The sequence below is a fragment of the Melanostigma gelatinosum genome (assembly GCF_949748355.1).
Source record: "Melanostigma gelatinosum genome assembly, chromosome: 11".
Classification (NCBI taxonomy): domain Eukaryota; kingdom Metazoa; phylum Chordata; class Actinopteri; order Perciformes; family Zoarcidae; genus Melanostigma; species Melanostigma gelatinosum.
Window position 1 is genome coordinate 18,862,881 of NC_136644.1, and position 19,241 is coordinate 18,882,121.

Below are 19,241 nucleotides of genomic sequence, written 5' to 3' on the forward strand. Positions count from 1 at the left end.
TATTTTTCATTTATGTTGCTATATAATTAAGGACAATGTCAATCTTTTATGAATGTAGAAAAGTTGAGTTGTGTTTTAGATGAGAACCCTTTTGAGAGGCATTTCAAGTGTAGAGCTGTGGAAAGGATGCAAAGTTCCCCATTTACATACATTTTATATGCAAGAAGTTCTTGCCTGACTAATGTTTCACCACTGTACCTTTCAAAATAATGTGTGTCCAGTACAATGCCCCCCACCACAACCTCAAAATGCGTAAGATGTGTACACATCATTAAATAATGAAAAAAAAGATGGCGATTCAGAGGTCTGGAGACAGGCCTTTTCCCCCTTGTAGGAAGAGAAATTGTCTCTCTTCAGAGTACATATCAACAAAACATATCACAGTATCCACCAACAACATCCGGAGAGAAACAGTGCACATGCCACTTTAAAAAGCTGACATCAGTCTGTAAAATCTGCCATGATATGGGAGATGCTCACATGATGGATAGGCAGCACCAGGAAGGCCCCTCCCCCGGCACACTCAGTGATGACTGCCAGGAAACGTGGGTTGACGGCACAGAAGTTGTTGTCCTGTACGCTGCATGTGATTGGCACGCAATCATAGCAGCTCTCCTTGGTGGCGGCCTTACCGAACACGTGGCGGAACTTGGAGCTGCGGTACTGAGGACGCCATGTCATCTGAGGGAAGAGGACGGAAGGGAGGGGAGAGAGGGGGGGGGGGAATGAGAGGAGGTCAGTCAAGGAGAATCATCTCTCAGTTATTTTGATGTTTTTTTTAATTTATTTATTTATTTTTTAAATATAGGTGTGGATACTCCTGTTCCTTTTTCACAAGTAACTATAGATGTGATCAATTTAGCCAAACATTAGCAACCTAGACAGGGCACTGGTCCCTGTTCCCCAAAAAAAAAAAACTTGTCAAAACAAAAAAGAACAATATACCATTTGAGTGGGTTGATCATTAATCAATCAGGATTATACAATAACACGAAAGTGGATGAAGCCTTGAATCATTTTGTTTCAGTTGGCTCTCTGCAGGATTACTAAGGGATCTCTGGAGAACAATTCAATATAGTCTTGGTTGAGCATATGCAAGCTGGCTATACAGAAGGTTTGGTACACCAGTAAAGTATAAGCATGCTACAGTAATTCCTCCATTTAACAATAGTGAGAAAATCTAAACAGAATAGCCACAGTACAACCCAGTATTAACGCGCTGAAAAGGCGACTTTTGACCAACAAAGGATAAGAGGCCTTTGACTAAACCTTAACCACTCATTCTCCACACATAATACACATTAAAATGGTTTCAAACAATGTCATTTGTATTTAAACGCTCAGTGAATTTCCTTTAAAATGACAATTTCTTGTGGTGCTCCACAAGGTAATATTTTAGTCCCACTTTTATTCCCATTATCTGTCAATGATGTGAGCTTTTTCTCGATCCCTACTCCTATAAGTTAAATTCTGATTATTCGGACCTGCTCGTGTCCCACAGTAAAAATAATATGGCAAAATAATACTGAGCATGTCAGTGCAGTGTGTTCAAATGTGCGATGTAATGGAATAAGCATTCAAGCACAGATATTTGTTAATTATAGCGGTTGTATTTTAAGGTCAACACGTGACTAAGTAACACCAGTGATAGTGTCATTGTGATGATGACTTTCTCTTTATGTTGCTACTTCAGAGCTTCATCGAGATTCATATTTCCTGTGATTTCTGTATGAAATATGTTGTTTTTAGGACACGCCGGCATTTAAAATATGGAACTAATCAGATAAGGAGAAATAAACCTTTGAGACTTCCCAAATCCTGAGTCTCTTTTTAACCACTTTCCTGATGCCAGTCGATGCATATGTCATTATTTTGAGAGATAAGTGGCGCTGGTCTGCTGGGACGAGGTCTGACCAGTCGGCATGTCTGCTCTGCTACTCTGCCTGGCTCCCTGCCTGCCTGCTGCATGGTCATTACTTATGAATTAGGGGTGGAGGAGGCTGATGGACAAGATGCTAACGGAAATAAATGGACCCAAACAACAACAACACAGAGAGAGCAAGGGAGTAAATTTAATAGGGCAAAGTAAGACAACAGGAGGAACAGCACGAATCGCACCGAAAAACAATTCATGTCCTTAAAAACAATGACATAATTCTCCTGTTTTATGTGGGCTGCCCGCTGGCCTTCCTGATGATGGCTAAATAAATACAACCAAGATGCAAACATTGTTACATGAAATTAAAATGACAGCATTTGGTTGACATGATGCAGGTGTGGCGACAGGATCGCTGCCTGGAAAGAAGCTGAGCAGGGAATGAAACTGACAGACGGAGAACATGTGGTCAAAGAAAATAAATCTCTCAGTAACAGAAATGCACAGGTGGAGATTGTGACTATGTCTCGGTTTGCTCTTCTCACCTTCTACCCCGAGGCCGTCACAGAGAGCCTGCTGTCACACTGGAATGTCTCGCTACCTGAAGAGACGCTTCATTAAACTCTCAGGTGTTTAAGAGTCTGACTACCTATATCCATCCTGGCAGTTCACCCTGCAGTATTCACACACTTAACCTGTCAGGATACCAACATGGTATATATATTTGCTTTAGAAAGTAAGTTATTCCTCTTCTGTAAACTCAAACATCTCTAATAACACATGTGTTGCAAGCATAAGCACCCAAAATACATTCTTGATCATTATCACCTCTTTGTGCGTTCGTTTAAGAGATATGTTACCTGCTACAATAACAAAACCAATATTTTAAAAAGGTAACTTCCTCATTGCAACTTTAATATGCAAACCAGCAGACACCCATGAAGGCATGTGAGAAATCCCTATTGACCTCACAGAGAAACAAACAGTTTCCTGCTTCAGCACATGCTATGCAATGCACATCCAGGGAGATATAATCAGCATTCATGTATTGCTGAGGCTTACAAGACCAGCGGGAGAGGCTTCCAGGGAAGACAGCTAAGACATCGTGTCCCATCTAAAGCAGGTCGTAATCAGGCCAGTGGCAGCTTCCTCTCAGCTGCGTCTTGCAGCAGGTACACAGCAGGGCTGCATGGTGGGCGGGCCCGTCTCACAGAACTGATGACGAAAACACTACTCTGGCTATTTTTACACCAGCTTCTTGCTGATCAAAAGACAAGTCAGGCACGTTTCACTGACAGCTGAAAAACGGTTTTATTCACAAGGCTTCTTTGACAGGCTTCGTGTCTGGCTAAATACAAAGAAATGCAGTTGTTTTTTGTCAGAGGGAAATTTATTTTAGTCCGTGACCAGTGAGTCACAGCAGCAACCGCATTAAGGGGGCTGTAAACACAGTCATAAAAGTAAACTGAAAACACAGATATGACTTTCGAAAAAAAAGAGATATTGTACATCTGGTTTGCTCTGCCCGAGTTCTTGTGTGGGTCTGTACTTGTATATAGACGTGCAAAGCATATGCACCTATACCTCACCTACAGGCTGTCTTTTAAGCACCTCATAAACTCGTACACCAGCAGCCACTCCTCTCTTTGGCTTGCCAAGGCTCGATGTTGCAGGAGGGGGAGTTCAAAGTTTACTTACTGGTGTCAAGATATCGGTGACTAAGGCAGCGTTGGGCCTAAAGCTACGAGCAGGAACACAATTTGGACTCAAAGACACTCAGTGATATACTATCAATACCTCCAACTGGTTGTCTGCAAGGACGTTCAGCCCTCTCCTGTCCCAACAATGAAGGCCACACAACCCCAAACCGAATCCAAAAACCCGCTACTCATAGAACCAACACACCAACCTCGCCTTCTGAAGCTGGAGATGCAATGTTTTGTAAACGCTCCAAAGTGAAATTCAAGATGGGGAATGTGCAGGTGTGAACACATCTCATGCCAGTGTGTTAACAGCACGAGCGTGTCCACATGTCCATTGTGTGCGTCGGAGTGAGTGAGACACACTTCCCTCGGTTTAGACGGTCTGCTATCGCACACAGATGACAGCTTTCAACCTCTGTGTTGTAATAGGATAACAGCCACGTTGGTAATCCAATAGCTGCTTCATTTCTATAGAGCACACGTGTGAATGAGTGTGAAAGGATAAGACCGGCTATGTCCGAGTGTGTCACTCTGTTTGCCTGGGGAATCTTTTAGCTTTGTGTTTGCATGCAGCATAGACATGAGCTGTAAATCAGTTCCGAAAAACAATCCACGTTATGCACATTTTATACGCAGTTTGTAGAGATATTCAGTCACGCACACAAACCCAGGCAAACATAAAAAGGTCTTGGCTTGTAGAAGGCGGTTTTACAACTGATTTTTAATGATTAACGTGTACAGGAGTCTAGCCAGGGTGAGAATGGATACAATAAAAAAAACTTAACTGTGGGATCTACATTATGTATTTTCACAATATTGACAGCAATTGGGTTGTTTTGGAGAACCAATGAATTCTTAATCAGCTTCTACGATCTACGGTCAGTATGATAGCTCATCGAACTAAATATTTTTTTCCTTTCAGCGTATTTCAAGGACAAAATATAACTGAATATGACAACATGAATCATTTAAATATGTTGGCAATTTGAGTTGCATTGTGGGTAATGTAGGCACAAGGTTTTAGCAAAGAAAAAATCTGGTAGAATTGGACTGCCATTAAAGGATTATTAAAATGTATGATCTCTTGGGTCTTGTTTTTAAGAGTTCATTGTGCGTATGAAAACGAATGACTTAATGACTAAATGACTAAAAAGTCACATAGAAACATAAGTCGTCAGACAATCAACAGACAGATTATCTTCTAAACCATTGCAAGTGGAAGTAAAAGTACACCTGGAATTTTGGTAATGATCCCTCATTGGACAGGGAAACTGTGTGCATGCACAACTACACCAAGTGAGTCAAAGCTGAACCAGAAAATGGGTCTGTAACGTTCATGGATGTTTATAAGACATAATCATAAAATTAACAATTTACTTAATTTCTTGTTTTAACAGATATAAATAACCTCCAAACTATCATGTATAGTACACACAGAAAGGCATAGAGTCTCACTATAAACCGACACAAGACTCAGAAACTAACACAATCAAACACGTTGGCCAACAGTAAGGCTGTGTGTTAAAATAACTATGTAATGAAGTTGATTTGATGGCACTAATTGAAACCAGCATCACAAAGTGCTTTAACACAAACAAAACAATAAAACACACAATAAATAAAAGATAAGTCTTCAAAAGTAATTTAAAAGAAGATAGTGATGTAGCAAGCTGGAGTTCCCCAGGTGCGTCGTTCAACAGTCGAGGAACCATTTTTCTACACAAACCAAACACAGCTTTTTCAATTCCTTATCAATGGGAATATAAATATGTATAACCCTTTTTTCACTAAAACAAATGTGCCAGTCTGCTCAACGCATCAGTGTTAAATAAAGAACTTTGTCAAACTTAGAAAAGAGCAAAAATCAAGTAAAACAAGCCGCAAAATCTGACCGAGCATTCAATGGCAACTTTTGACACCGATACCGATGCCACACACACACACACACACACACACACACTCACAGTGTTTGGTCAATACTACAAAAGTCTTGAGGTTGGAGGTCTAAGCTTCACTTCCACAGCTGTGACTTCAAGCCACAAGGCATATATTTCAGTGAATCGCAGTGTTTCTAATGGTGGACTCCGCCATAAATAGACAGCTGTGGTGGTGGAGATGACTCGACTGGGACAGTGGATGATGTCATTGTTGTGGAACGACTTCAGTTTCATATTGACATTTTTTTTTGTCGTCAGCAAAAAATAGAAATATTTCCACGCTTCTGGAAGCGAATGAGTGGCTACACTTGTCCAGGTTTGAGCAATGGGATAATTAAACTAAAAGGAGTGCAGGACAAGCGTACCGTCAAATAAATCTGTGCTGTGCAGGGAAAGTTTCTTAAAAATAGTTTTTCAAATATGCACATATTCAAGGCAAAGAGCTGGTTTGAAGACAGACTTTTGTTTCATCTTGTTCAAGCCTGTCTTCATGCACAGCGACTTTGAATCCCCAGGGGAAAATCTGAGCACACACACAAACCCCCCCCCCCCCCCCCCCCCACACACACACACACAGTGGACAGAGGTCTAAAGAGTAAAAGATCAATAACATAATTGCAGAGGCAGATCCAGGAGTAGGACATGAAAGATATCAAGAGACAGACAACACGGAAGAGAAAGAAAAGAGTGTGCAATGAAGCAAGAGGTAGTGTTAGAAAGTCAAACTGGGAGTTCAGCAGCACTCACCCTGTCAAGTGAGTCGACACTGGCACAGGAGCGGCGGGTCCTTAAGTGAGTGAGAAAAAGTTACGTCTCTGCCACAAAAAAACACCACAAAAAAATGACGTGTCTGGTTTTATCTCAAGCACATGGATCAACACTTTCCCTCTAAGCTCCCCCCCCACATACATACACACACACACACACACACACACACAAACAGCCAGTCCAAAATCTGTCACTCCAGTACTGTCCGAGCAGAGTCGTAAGCAGGCTTCTTCTTTGATGCGCACAGTCCTCACAGATAAGTCAGAATAGACGGTGGGTGTGTGCGTGCAGCATGAAGACGAGTGCATGTGTGGACATGTAGGGAGGAGAGAGCGTACACTCCCTGAGAGGGAGGTGACTACAAGGAAGGAAAGAGGGCGAGAGAGAGAGAGAGAGAGAGAGCAGCAGGTAATTCCTCTCTCTCCTCCGCAGTGTTTGCTCAATCAGGATTTCTCACTTGATCATTAAAGAGAAGACAGGAGGAGGGAAAGAAAGAGGCAAAGACGCTGTTCTTCACCCTTGCTGCTCAAGAACAAAATGTAATTTGACTAACTTGTAGCTGATTAACATTCATAAATATCAATAGAAACTCTGAAGGAAGTATGATAAAGTCAGTGTTTTTCTCTGCACTCCTGACTATTCGCTGTTTTATAGATTTATTCATTTAATCCATTCATAAGTTTCACTGTGTGCAGGCCAGACGTTCTCCACTACACACACACCAGACTGATATTTCCACTTAAAGTCAGAATCTTTGGCAGTCCCTCTCAACCCATCGGTCCTCTGTTGTTCCATACACTCAAAATTTAATTGGCTGGATTGTTTGGACAAAATGCCCAGGTGCTACTGAACTCACTCAGCCATTCACATCGCTTCCGCTGGACAGCGGTGGTCATCACTGCGAGTCAAACTGAAGCATTATGTAATGGTACATTAGCACTAGAGGCTAGGAGAAGCTAAGGGGTCAATAAGAGGAGGAGCTGAAAAAAAGCTGGCCTTCACTCGGTCAAACGGGGGTGTAGCTGAGGGGCTGATCAATCGTTGCGATGCCATAAACGTGCACGCACGCCTGTTCTAAAGTGATCCTCATTCATTCCCGAACAATGTTAGAGGTTAGTGAGGTGAACATATTTCAGGTTAACTTAACTTTTATCCCAATTTGTCAAGTTTTATTTATTTTTAGATTTCATTGTAAATAAACGTTAAATTAACTTAATTATCTACACCGTAAAATACTCCATTAATAAAAAAAATCCTGCATTTAAAATTGTACTTTCGTACATCCTTTTAAAGTGACATATTTGTGACAAAAATTTCCACATTCAAAGTAAAAACAACATATTTCTAGTTGCAATAGCCGGACTTTGACGGTGGGGTTTGATCAGACTTATCAGAAAAACAACGTGTATTTAAGTACAGAAATATAATCAGTAAAATCATCATCAGTATGCAGCATGACCTCTTTTAGAGTGTTGTATATATTGTTGAATTATTACAACAGATGAATTTATGTGCGAGCAGCAGCTAATTTGAACTACTGTTTTTACCGCGGATGTACTTAAATCTATGGCATTGCATCATATTTTGTAAGATGCTGTTTTTTTTATGTAAAATCTACATTCAAAACATGCATGTTGTAGCCCAAACTTGTACCGAGTGCTTAGGAAAATGTACTTATCACACACACACACACCCACCCACACACGTAGACACTGCTGATAGAGCTGGCCACAAACACATCTCCCCCCAAATACACAACAAAGTCCAACGGTCACAAAATGTCTCTGAGATAAGCAGAAACAGGACACAAACTGGTAAAGATGTGGGAAGAGTTTGGCTCATCAAATGCAGGAGTTTGACTCAACAACCTTTCGGGGGAGAACATTTAATGCGCACCCAACATCAAAAGACAAATGTGACCTTTAAAAGTATCTGTGAGAATATACAGATACTAGAGATACTTAGAAACCTGAGGTTGGTATAATCTGATCAAACACGGCACACGGACACAAACACACACACACACACACACATACATATCACTGTGCCAGAGGCGTGTCCAAGATATCAAGCAGACAGACAAACAGTGGAGTGATTGACCAATGCCACCATGTAACTGCTCCTTATATCAAAGCAGACAGACCACTTTGATTTATGAACACTTTGCTGGCGAAGCGCCACTTGTCTTTACAAACTGTATTTCCTCTCATTCAATTCTTGGCTCTGGATTAAACCGTGGCGTTTATAGTGTGTGTGTGTGTGTGTTCTTGAAAGAGTGCGTGTGATAGGCCTGGGCGATTTGAACTAAAACAAATATCACCACACTTTGGACCAAATACCTCAAAATTATTATTGCGACAATATTGTTGGGATAAAATGAGATTTTGATAAATAATCATATGTAATGTGGATATAATTACTATGTGGGTAAAGGCCAATAATAGAACAGCTAGAACTGTCTGATAAGTCCAGAAAATTACATCACTTTAATGTTATGCATCTTTTACAACCAAGAAAAGATGCCCATTATTATATTATGATAAGAAAATATCTAGTTTCGTATCACGATATGGATATCATATAGAGCTAGGCGATATGGCCAAAATCTTCTATAATGATAGAGCATTTCAGTGAATAAAATGCTTGACAAATTAAAAGTACTTAGTATTTTCTCTTTTAACTTAATTGCAAAGTGAACATTACAGTTTCAAGTAAAATCACAAAGAAAAAAATCAATATTTCCATATATACACGTGTTCATCGCATCGAACTGAGTGGTTATACAAAGTCAAAGTGTGCTGCAAAAACAAAACCACAATCTTCAAAATGATATTCCCTCGAAATATTTCATATCAGATTTTCTGACAAATTTGCATTACTACGTGCTGGTTGCTTATTATCAATTCAGACGACGTTAGTGGTGTATCACGATATCTTGATACATGATTTAATCTTAAAACGACTCCATTAAAAGACGATAAATGACCATATTGAATTATCGCCCAGCCCCGGTGTGTGTTGTGGTGATTTTCAATAAGGACAGGGCACGAGTCCTAAAAGCTTGTGACTCTTTCCAAAAGAGCTCGAACCACAAAGGCTTGCTCGCTAATGACAGATCACACTGTGACAACCTAATAGCTGGCTGCTGTGAGAAAACAGGCCGGAGCCTTTGACACAACAGAGACACAATGACCTTCGCCTCCTCACGTTGTCGTTCCCGATTAGCCGCCTGACTCTGTTGTGACTGTAAAACACCCGCTTTCACCGCCAAGTGCAATCCCATGTTTCCGCTTGGAGCCTAAACTGCTGGAGTGAGTCTTTCTGCACTTGCGCCGAACGTTTTTCAATGTGGGGCTTTAAATGCTCAAGTGTTTGCACCAACTGAGCAAATAGTGCAGTCCCATTCAAGTACTTAACTGAACAGGTGCAGTCAATAATTGAATGCTGTGTCCACAGAAAACTCCATTAAAGACGGATTCATTTACACGAGTCGCTCAGAAAGCAAATAAATGTCTAAATGACAGGGTTGGGGCAGCACCTGCCTAGAAATAAAACCCGTTTGCATCACTTCATATGGCACTGATATGAGAGTACTGAGCACATGAGAAGGGCAGCTTCAAGCTTTTTCAATTCATCCTTCATTTGCATGTTGTTTATGCTTTGGTCTTGTTGCTTTGCAGTGCAAATGAGGAGCCACACCTGCCCGGAAAGATGCTGATTCAGTCAATTTTCTAGGAGATTCTAGTATCATTCAATTTTCAATTAATGCTGTGATTGAGGGTGGTTTAGAGACTCCAATATGAACATCATCTGCAGTTTAAGGTGTATGTAACATTACTGTTAAAGAGTAAATGTTGAACTCGGAAATGTATTGATTTTTTACAAATATATGTTCCTACTTTCAAGGTGCTCCATTATAAATGGTGATGTCAATTTCCTGCTCCAACATCTACAGTTATAAATACTGTACAATAAACTGTTCAGTGTTGACTGTGATTAAATGGAGATGCAACTTCTTTCAATGGAAAGACAAATGTATTTTGTATTTGGTTGTTGAGATCAATTTTCACGCCGAGGTTGACAATATACATGAATGCACTGTCAGACATTATGCTTGTTGCATCAAACTAGGAAATTAACAAATATATTCATGTAACAAAACATCATTTTAAGTACAAGTTTTTTTCAGGGAAGACAAGAAAACCAGTGAGTCAAATCCAAATTGGGAAGATTACACTCATTGAGCTCATTGTCATTGGTGTCTGGCAGTCTGTGTAACAGATATTTAAGAGAAACAAAAATAAAAAAAGCGATTCATGATCTTAAACCTTTTATTGCAATAAAATTCAGCGTAGCTTGATCGTTGATAAAAGTGCCTTTCTTATCTGTTAAGAGGGAACAAGACTGATGTCATTATTAAGTGTAAAAAGGAACAACTACCAACTGTGAGAACAAGCTCAAATTAAAAAAACACACATTAATTAAAATAAAGACAACATGTAAGCTCAAGTTTTAGATCATAATCTACTCATGTGTCTCAACAGGTTAAGACTGTGACTAAAATCCACTGAAACAATCATTGAATTATATCTTCGCCAGCCGAAGTTTGTTTCCATGTAGTGTATCGAAAAGAAAATCAAAAAGATGAGCTAATGTGTGTTGCTAATATCTGTGGTTTCAAAATAAGCCACATTTCATCATATGGCCCACTAAAGCACAGTGCGATAGTGATCTCACCTCAGGACAGCATGAACGTTGCATGAGTCACATTTTTAGCATGCCTGTGCAGCGCACCTCGTTCTTTCATATCTGATTCACTCCCAATATCTGCAATAACACAGCCGTTTCCATTCAGTGACATCACAGCCTCACTCACCTGCTTGCATCAAGTTTTGGCAGTGAAAGACGGTTTCTACAGCCAATCATTTTTGAATTCACATCAAAAGAAACACTCCATCAAACTGCACTTTGTTTCACCTTTAAAGATCAACACTCACGTGTAGGTTCAAATATGTTATATATTGAATCATTTGTGTGTACTTTGATGATTGTAGACACGTAGAATGTAATCTTGCAAACAAACACATGAACGTCTGGCATCCAGGAGTACAACGACAGCAAACGTCGGCTGGGTTTGACGAGCTGGAAACCAAATCAATTCCCTTATTGGCTTACGGTAAGAGGGTCCAGTCTCGATCAAATCACAGACAGGGAGAGCACCAAACACAATTAAACCTCAGGCAGTATGTCAAGCACTTCCCTTCTGTTGAGTTGTTTGCTAAATGAAACTGGAACTAAAATGACACTTCGTTAAACGAGTAGTTTCCGGATCCTTTCATAGATAACTGGTAACTGTTTGTAAAGAAATGTTTTCATGTCTGTTCATTCGACAGAAGAGAAAAAACGAAAAGAAGCCTGAACTGAATGTGGCGCTGTCCTGTTGAGAAATTGCAGGCGACTTAAAATGAAAAAGAAAATATCCCCCCCACCCCCCACTCGTATGAGGTAATTATAATCATGGATCATGTCACATCGTAGCATAGAGGCAAAAGAGTGTCTCAGGTCGTAGCCTCCAGAGGGTTTCTGTTATCTAGTATTAATTACAACTAAGCCAAGCTGCTCTGCAGACAGCCAATGGCCTCCGCAGCAAAAGCTCCTGACACAATTAAAAATATTCAGCATCAAAGAGGAGAAGGAAAAGGTTTGATGTTCTAAAATTAGCTCAAGACGGGCTGCTCAAGGATCTGATATGTTAAAGAGATGCATTTTATTGCAGAATTGACTATTTCCAATGAATATTAAATGACAAATGGATTAATTATTCAGCAAAGGCGATGAGCTTGTTCCTCGGAGCGGACCAAAGAAGTCACAGGGATCCTGATCACTTGAATTAATACACCGCCAGTGAGCCTCGCCCGCACAAGGGCATCCATCAGAACCATAGTAACTGTAGTCAAGGTGAGTTTCACTTTCTGTGAGTCAGGGGGATTAGCTGGCCTTTATATAGGCACAGCCTCTCTCTAGAAACAATACACAGACGGCGTACTGCAGCAGTGCACGCCGTGCCATCGGGCTGAGGGAGGCCACCGCTAATGAGATCACCTCCATGAGCTAACTGCATTAGCGTGTTGTGATACTCGACACACAGAATGAGCAGCTCGCTAACGTGCTCATGCCAAAGTCTTTTGTCTGCGACATCTCATACCAAGGAGTTTAAACGTCAGAATAAGAATACTTTGGGGAGTGTACAATCACAACATACAAAACCTAGTAAAATACTGGAATTTGCACTTCAGTCGATGTAGGAAGATCAGATTCTGCAGAGTCGCCAGCAGCTCAGTCAGGCTGCAGCTAAATTATAACGTCAGCAGGCTAACACGCTCACGATGACAATGCTAACATGCTGCTGTTGAGCGGGTGCAGTGTTTACCATCTTAGATAAGCGTGTTAGCATGCACACATTTGTAAATTAGCACTAAACACAGATTAAGGTTGATTAGAATGTTATCAGTTGCAGATTTGGTCAATAATCCAAAAATAATGGACAAATTAAATGATATAAATACATCATTTTGCCCTGATAGTGGTGCAAAGATTTCAAATAAAAGGATTACAAAAGCTATGTCAAATCATCCTGAGGGAACGTCAATGCCTGGAACCAAATTTCATGGAAATTTATTCAAACGCGTTAAGAGACATTGCACTACAAACTGGCCCCACTATCGACCGGTAGTGGATTTCTAATAATTGGACCACAACAACTGTTAAACTGAGCATCGAAGTGGAAGTAATAAATACCTAAAACAATAAACTTGGATCATTTGAAGTTGGCACCGCATGAGGGTTCGCCCTCTGGGGATGTCTGTGCAACATTTCTTCAAAGACCATCCTATGGTTGCTGAGATATTCGAGTCTGCACCAGTGGTGGATTTAAAAGTCATATCCCTATTTTACAATAGACCTACAACATGAGCTGCTTTAACCTACACATAATATTACGGATCCTGTACATTTACTGCAGATTTGAAGCCTTCATTCAGTTGCTCTTTTTGAGTCGAATAAACAAAATGTACACAGTACTTGTCAGGGAGCAAACATACATTTGCTCCGACAGCATTTTTCCTGAGGAACAACCATTAGGGCTACTTTAGGACTGTGGAATCGATATGGTGAACACACACATCAGTGTAAGAGGCCATCTACTTCTCTTGATGAATAATGAATCAGACTCTGCTGACCCATCTGCTTCACGATGAACCCTCAGACTCCAGAAAACAACAGGAGCGCACACACACACACACACACACACACACACACACACACACACACACACACACACACACACACACACACCCACACACGGTATAGCTGCTGATGTACGTCATCACTAGAAGAGCAAAACATCTATTTGAACCTTGATGAAATAACAGTTGTAGGACAGAGGAGCATACAAGGTGATTAATATAAGTTAGGAAGGATGATGCATCTACATTTCTCTTATCTTTGTTTTTTTGTGTGAAATACTGCATAGTTTTGCGTGTTTAGGCCGATAAAACTTTCTGAAAATAACAATCTGAGGTGAAAAATAAATCCTTTCTTCAAGGTCTCATGTAAATTTGCTTTTTTGTAAAGATTGGGAACCACTACCTGCTCATATTTCAAGATTTCCATGACAAATGTATTTACCATAAATGGGTGGACATGAAAAACGAGCCTTCACAGAGTCACCTCCCTGCTGCCTGAAAACTGGTACAAGAGCACAGTGAGCTTGACATTGCACAAATCCACAGACTCTCTCTCGCTCTCCGTTTTTTTAAGTAATCCCCTCGTGGGAGCAGATAATCCTCAAACAGTCGGACAGCTGTCATGTCAGAAACGTGCAGGACAACCTGCCGCGACTGATCCGAGTACCAGTGATGTAAAGAGAAGACTGGAAATACAAACACGTCTTTTTACAAAGTGATTTAGCATCGCTGTGTAAATGACCAGGCCCTGCAGCGACAAAGAACAGCAGGAGCTGGTTTCCTTTGGGGTCGGCTGATGGGCTTTCTGTTTGTGACAATAGCACTGAGAGGTTCTGTGGTCACGTGCAGACTCTCCGGTTACATAAGAGCGTTTTAGGACTTCCGAAACCATTGTCAGGACGAGTACAGTAATCATCCTCAACATCCACCAGCAGATTGCTTCATAAAGCCCGAGCACTCAAATATGGCAGATTTGTTTGAATCAGTTTGGTTTGCTGCCTCGAGCGCATCAAGTGAACATAAAAATTCATCACTAAAATTCAGCACTGTCATTTCGATAGATTACGACAAAGATGATGAATCAGCCCCACCTGATGAAGAGTGACTTGTATCTCGAGGCACAATTTTTAAAAAGAGGGTAAAGACATGAATCAGACAAAAACGGAGCTTCTTATTCAATTTTCTTATTTTTTATAAATGACAAATCACAACAATACTTGGCAGAATAATCAGTAATGGAAATAAAAAATGTAAACTGCCACTCGTAGTATGACCACTCGCTTATGGTGGTTCAAGTAAGCTTATGTTAGTGTTGATAATGCAGAATTGATTGATTGATTTTAAGTCACTCTTCTAATGTTACACTACATTACCAGTGTTTACCATCATTGCGTCTTTTTTCTAGAGCCGTCACTGTTCAGCAAAGTTACACGATGAGCGTTGAATTACTCAACTGCATTTCAAAGAACGCAATGAAAACATTTATTCCTGTTCTAATGGATTTTTGAAGACAAAAATCATAAATCCAACGCACATTTCTAGATAATTCCATTTGTTTAAGAATCCTGACAGAGGCAGAATAAATCTGTTTAAACGAGCACCAACAACATGAAGTCACCTCGGCCCTGCTGGGCAGAGAGGCAGGCCCTCACTTGGTTTCATGATAAGTGAGCCACATGGGAAGTGGTGGTGATGGTGGAGTCAGAGACAGGACGGCCCCTGGGGGCTTTGTTCTGGAGGTAAAGTCATGTATGAGGCATTTAGTGGCAACATCAGGTTCTCCACCACCTCCAGGCACAAAGTGTGGTTTGACTCTGGTAGTCACGCAACAGAGGACATGTGAGGTGATCTCGTTCACCTTTAGGCAGTTTCTAACTTGTTCCTAAATCAGTGATATAATCCAGTGTAAATGCAAATAGGAGCGCATTGCACACACAGATTTAGTTGCTGCAAGAAGACACAAGCCCACAGTTTTATTTTGCTAATACTGTTCAATAATCAATTAGCTGGTTCCAGCTGCTCACAATGTTGTTCTATTTTATTTTTTTACATTGTTGTCATTTAATATGTACGGGTGAGCTGGACAAAACAGGTCATGTTCTGTGAGGCTGCACTTAAGACACAGTGGTGCTTAACGCTCACAACTACAACGCTATCTGGCTGATTGATTTACCATGGTCGCCATCTTGGTTTAGCATGCTAACATGTGCTAATTAGCACTAAACACAAAGTACAACTGAGGAGAACACCTAACGTTAATTCAGTAGGCTTCATCCTCCTGGGATGATGAATGTTTGTAAAAAAGATCACAACATAAATCCGACAGTTATTGAGATATTTCAGTCTAGACTTAAGTGGTGAATCGCCCAACATCTGCATTGATCCGCGCAGCTAAAGCTAGCTGGGCCGAAACGTGTGAAATATTCTCTGGTTGCAGCTTCTCAAAGCTCTTTGGAATTATCTCAAGACTAATGGATCATACTGAAGCAATAAGTCACAGAGCTCTGTAGTGATCATAAAGCGACAGGTTATTACCATTTGTTTTGTATTTAGCAATCTGTACACACCTACCGTACACACACCCACACAACAGTTGGTTACATAATGACTTCAAGAACCACCCTTTCATTGGTTTCTTCACCTCAGTGTGGAGTAACACCTGATGACCCATCAAACGCCACAAAGTCAACACATACTGCAGTCCAAACACTGCTGAGCTGCAGCTCAGTTGGGCTTCCTCTCGTCAGCTAATGCCTTTGACTCATTTGAATGTTCTACAGTAAGCTTTTGTTCATAAAAAATGTCCAAGGCTATGCCTTTAAATGTCTCGCTTCAAAGTTCATTATTGGGCCTTGACAAAACAATCTCACCTCAAGTTCCATTTAGTAGCGGTTCCAGAGCTTTCTATCATTTCACATGATCCTCATCAGCAGGCGGTCTGTGCCCAGAAGTCAAGGAAATGTGGACGTTGACATTTCCATTTCTACTGAGCACTTTAAGAACGTCTCATCCATGTTGGCTTAACTGTCCCAAATCCCCCAAATCTATCAATACAAAAATAGTGTGATGTAATGAAAAGCGCCAGATCATCTGTTTAATGGTCCAAAGACATAAGGTGTGCTTACTGCTTTCAAAAGGTGACGGCACATATTTACATTTGAGAACCTGGAACAATGTCAAACAAGTTATTGATTTACGCAACTGATTATCTGTTGATCATTTTCCGTCCATCAAACTAAACTGCTACCCGTTTCAGCTCGAGTAGCTACAACACGTCCTGTTCATTCCGTCTCATGTTCCCATGAGATTAAAAACTCTACACTTGCATGCAATCTTAAGCAGATAATCAACAGGCATCTGCGGTAATTAATTAATGACACAAGAAGACCTCAACAGACTACCAACCTTCCACACCAACAGTTTAAGACGAATACTGCACATTTTCTGGCCAAACACCATTTCAAATGAAGACCTGTATGACAAATGCCAACAATAATGCATGGAGACCATCCTAATGAGAAGAAGATGGGGATGGATAGGACATGTGTTGAGAAAAGATCCTGCTGATATTACAAGAACAGCCTTACATTGGACACCAGAAGGGAAAAGAAAAAGAGGCCGACCAAGAAACACATGGAGAAGAACTGTGGAGAAGGAGATGCAGAGCCTAAACCACTCATGGGGCGCCATCCAGCGACTCGCCCAGGACAGACAGGAGTGGAAGACTTTTGTTGCTGTCCTACATGCCAAGAGGCATAAAGGGAAATGATGATCTGCGGTAATTAAGGCACACTGATTTTCCAAATACAGGTTATACCATATGTTGTTCGGCGTTCACTTTATTGCACAACAGCAGCCTGGCCGAGACAAAGAGGCCAATAAGGCCCTCAGGCTCAAGGGCATATTTGTTTAAAAGCACGCCTTCAATTGACGGCAGTAATTACAGCAGGTAGGACTTTGACACCTGCAACCTTTTGTGTACAATACAACCTCACAAACCTGAACACAACTCTAGCTGCTGCCTTTGACGTGGGTGAGATACAGTAAATAACTTAGAAGAAAAGCAATGGAGCCTCTGCTTCTGAGCTTCTGAATAACCGCATAGCAAACAGAACTAGTCACATGTTGGACAAAAGTGGGAGAATCTCAGGTATGTGTTAACAGTCTGTGTGATAACATGCCAGAGATAAAAGGCCACGTTTTATGGCACCAAAATGAAAGCGCACAACAGATTTCACAAGAGGACAAAGTAGGACCAAATAGAAAAGGAGTACAGTTTCTTCAAATGCCACAAACTCCTCATTAAAAATATGTACAAGGCCGTGAAGATGTGCTGTTCTCCTGTGAGGTTTATTGTCTCACCAAATGTAGAAGCTGACTTCAACGTATCTGTGGTCGAAGTTTTGCTAAACATAAATGGAAAGAGAACGTTTTTTTTATGTCTAGCCACTCAAATTACAGTTAATTTATAGTATTCCTTATTTTAGTGGGTCTGGAGCCTGCTGAGCCTCAGGTTGTTGGTAAAAAAATATAAACATCCCAAAAAGAATATATTCCAACATCAACATATGCCATGATATGGAAAATAAGAAATAACATTCATATTGAATTATTGTCCTGACCAATGTTAAACCTTGCCCATCTGGGAAGGGATGCCACTCTAGAAGAGCCAGTTGGCACTAAATTATACATTTATCCCACTGTTTTCCACATGTGGTGACAATTAGACTCGGGTCATTAAACTCAGAGCTCTCAAACTGATTTTTATTTTGTCTTAAGTTTGTTTACGTTCGTCCAGACAAAAGTGAGCAAAAACAATGGATCCAAACCATCTGTTGGACTGGTGGACGGACGGAGTACAACCACCCACAGAGATTTCACTTATACCGATGATGTGTTGCAGAAATAGAGATGACTTTCTCTGAATTTGTATAAAACACTTTATTCTAGATATATTTGAAGAAAATGTTGCGGATGAGACTGTGAATCAGGGGGCTGCAACCCATTATTTTACAATTTTTAGGTAATTCAGATCATTTGTTTTGTCAAAAACCCAAATGTGCAATGATGTAAGTTTTAAGAAACTTGGCCTGAAGCATTCATCAATTATGGAGTATTCTTGGGGATAACTTTTCTTTCAATCAAATAATCAATAATCATAGTTCCTGTGAATGACAGTGGGGAAACTTCAAAGACTCTTCAGACAAAATGAAGAATTGTTTTATTTAGAGCTGAAATGATGAATCAACAAAATCACTTAAAACTATTCAACATTTTCTGATTTAGCCTCTAAAACATGAAGATTTAATCCTTTTTTTTCAACAAAGATGATACCAAAGTGATCTTTTCAGATTTCTCGACTGTTGGTGGGATAAAACAATACATTTGAAGATTTCTCCTTGGTGGTTCATTTCATTATATCTGTAAAATAATCAGCAGATTAATCATTAAATAAAAGATAATTAGTTGCAGGCCCCAGTTTGTTTTGTCCAACCAATTATCAAAAACCCAAAATAGAGAAAGTCCTCACATTTAAATTGTTGAAACCAGCATTTCCTTTTTATAGAAATAATAATAATCAATTATCAGTATTGTTTGAGATTCATTTTCATTTCAATCAAGTTATCAACACAGAGTTGTCTCGTCTTTTCAGTGCTACATATTAATTAGTTTGTAGATTCAGCAGTTTAAAAAAACAACAACATTAAAGACA

The 19,241-nt window shown here is 40.3% G+C and overlaps 1 protein-coding gene across 2 annotated transcripts in view; it reads right to left on the reverse strand.

The window, feature by feature from the left end:
- Positions 1–19,241, reverse strand: part of coro2aa (coronin 2Aa) — a 31,490-nt gene that overhangs the window by 11,810 nt on the left and 439 nt on the right. Inside the window, exons 1-2 of one of the 2 annotated variants that reach the window (XM_079279527.1) lie at positions 6,264–6,528; positions 481–681 (exon numbers count right to left, since the gene is read on the reverse strand). In XM_079279527.1, the coding sequence (XP_079135653.1) occupies positions 481–681 (201 nt within the window). In that variant the 5' untranslated portion in view covers positions 6,264–6,528. Of the gene's footprint in view, positions 1–480; positions 682–6,263; positions 6,529–19,241 lie in introns of those variants that run through there. The other variant, XM_079279526.1, reaches the window with a different exon arrangement.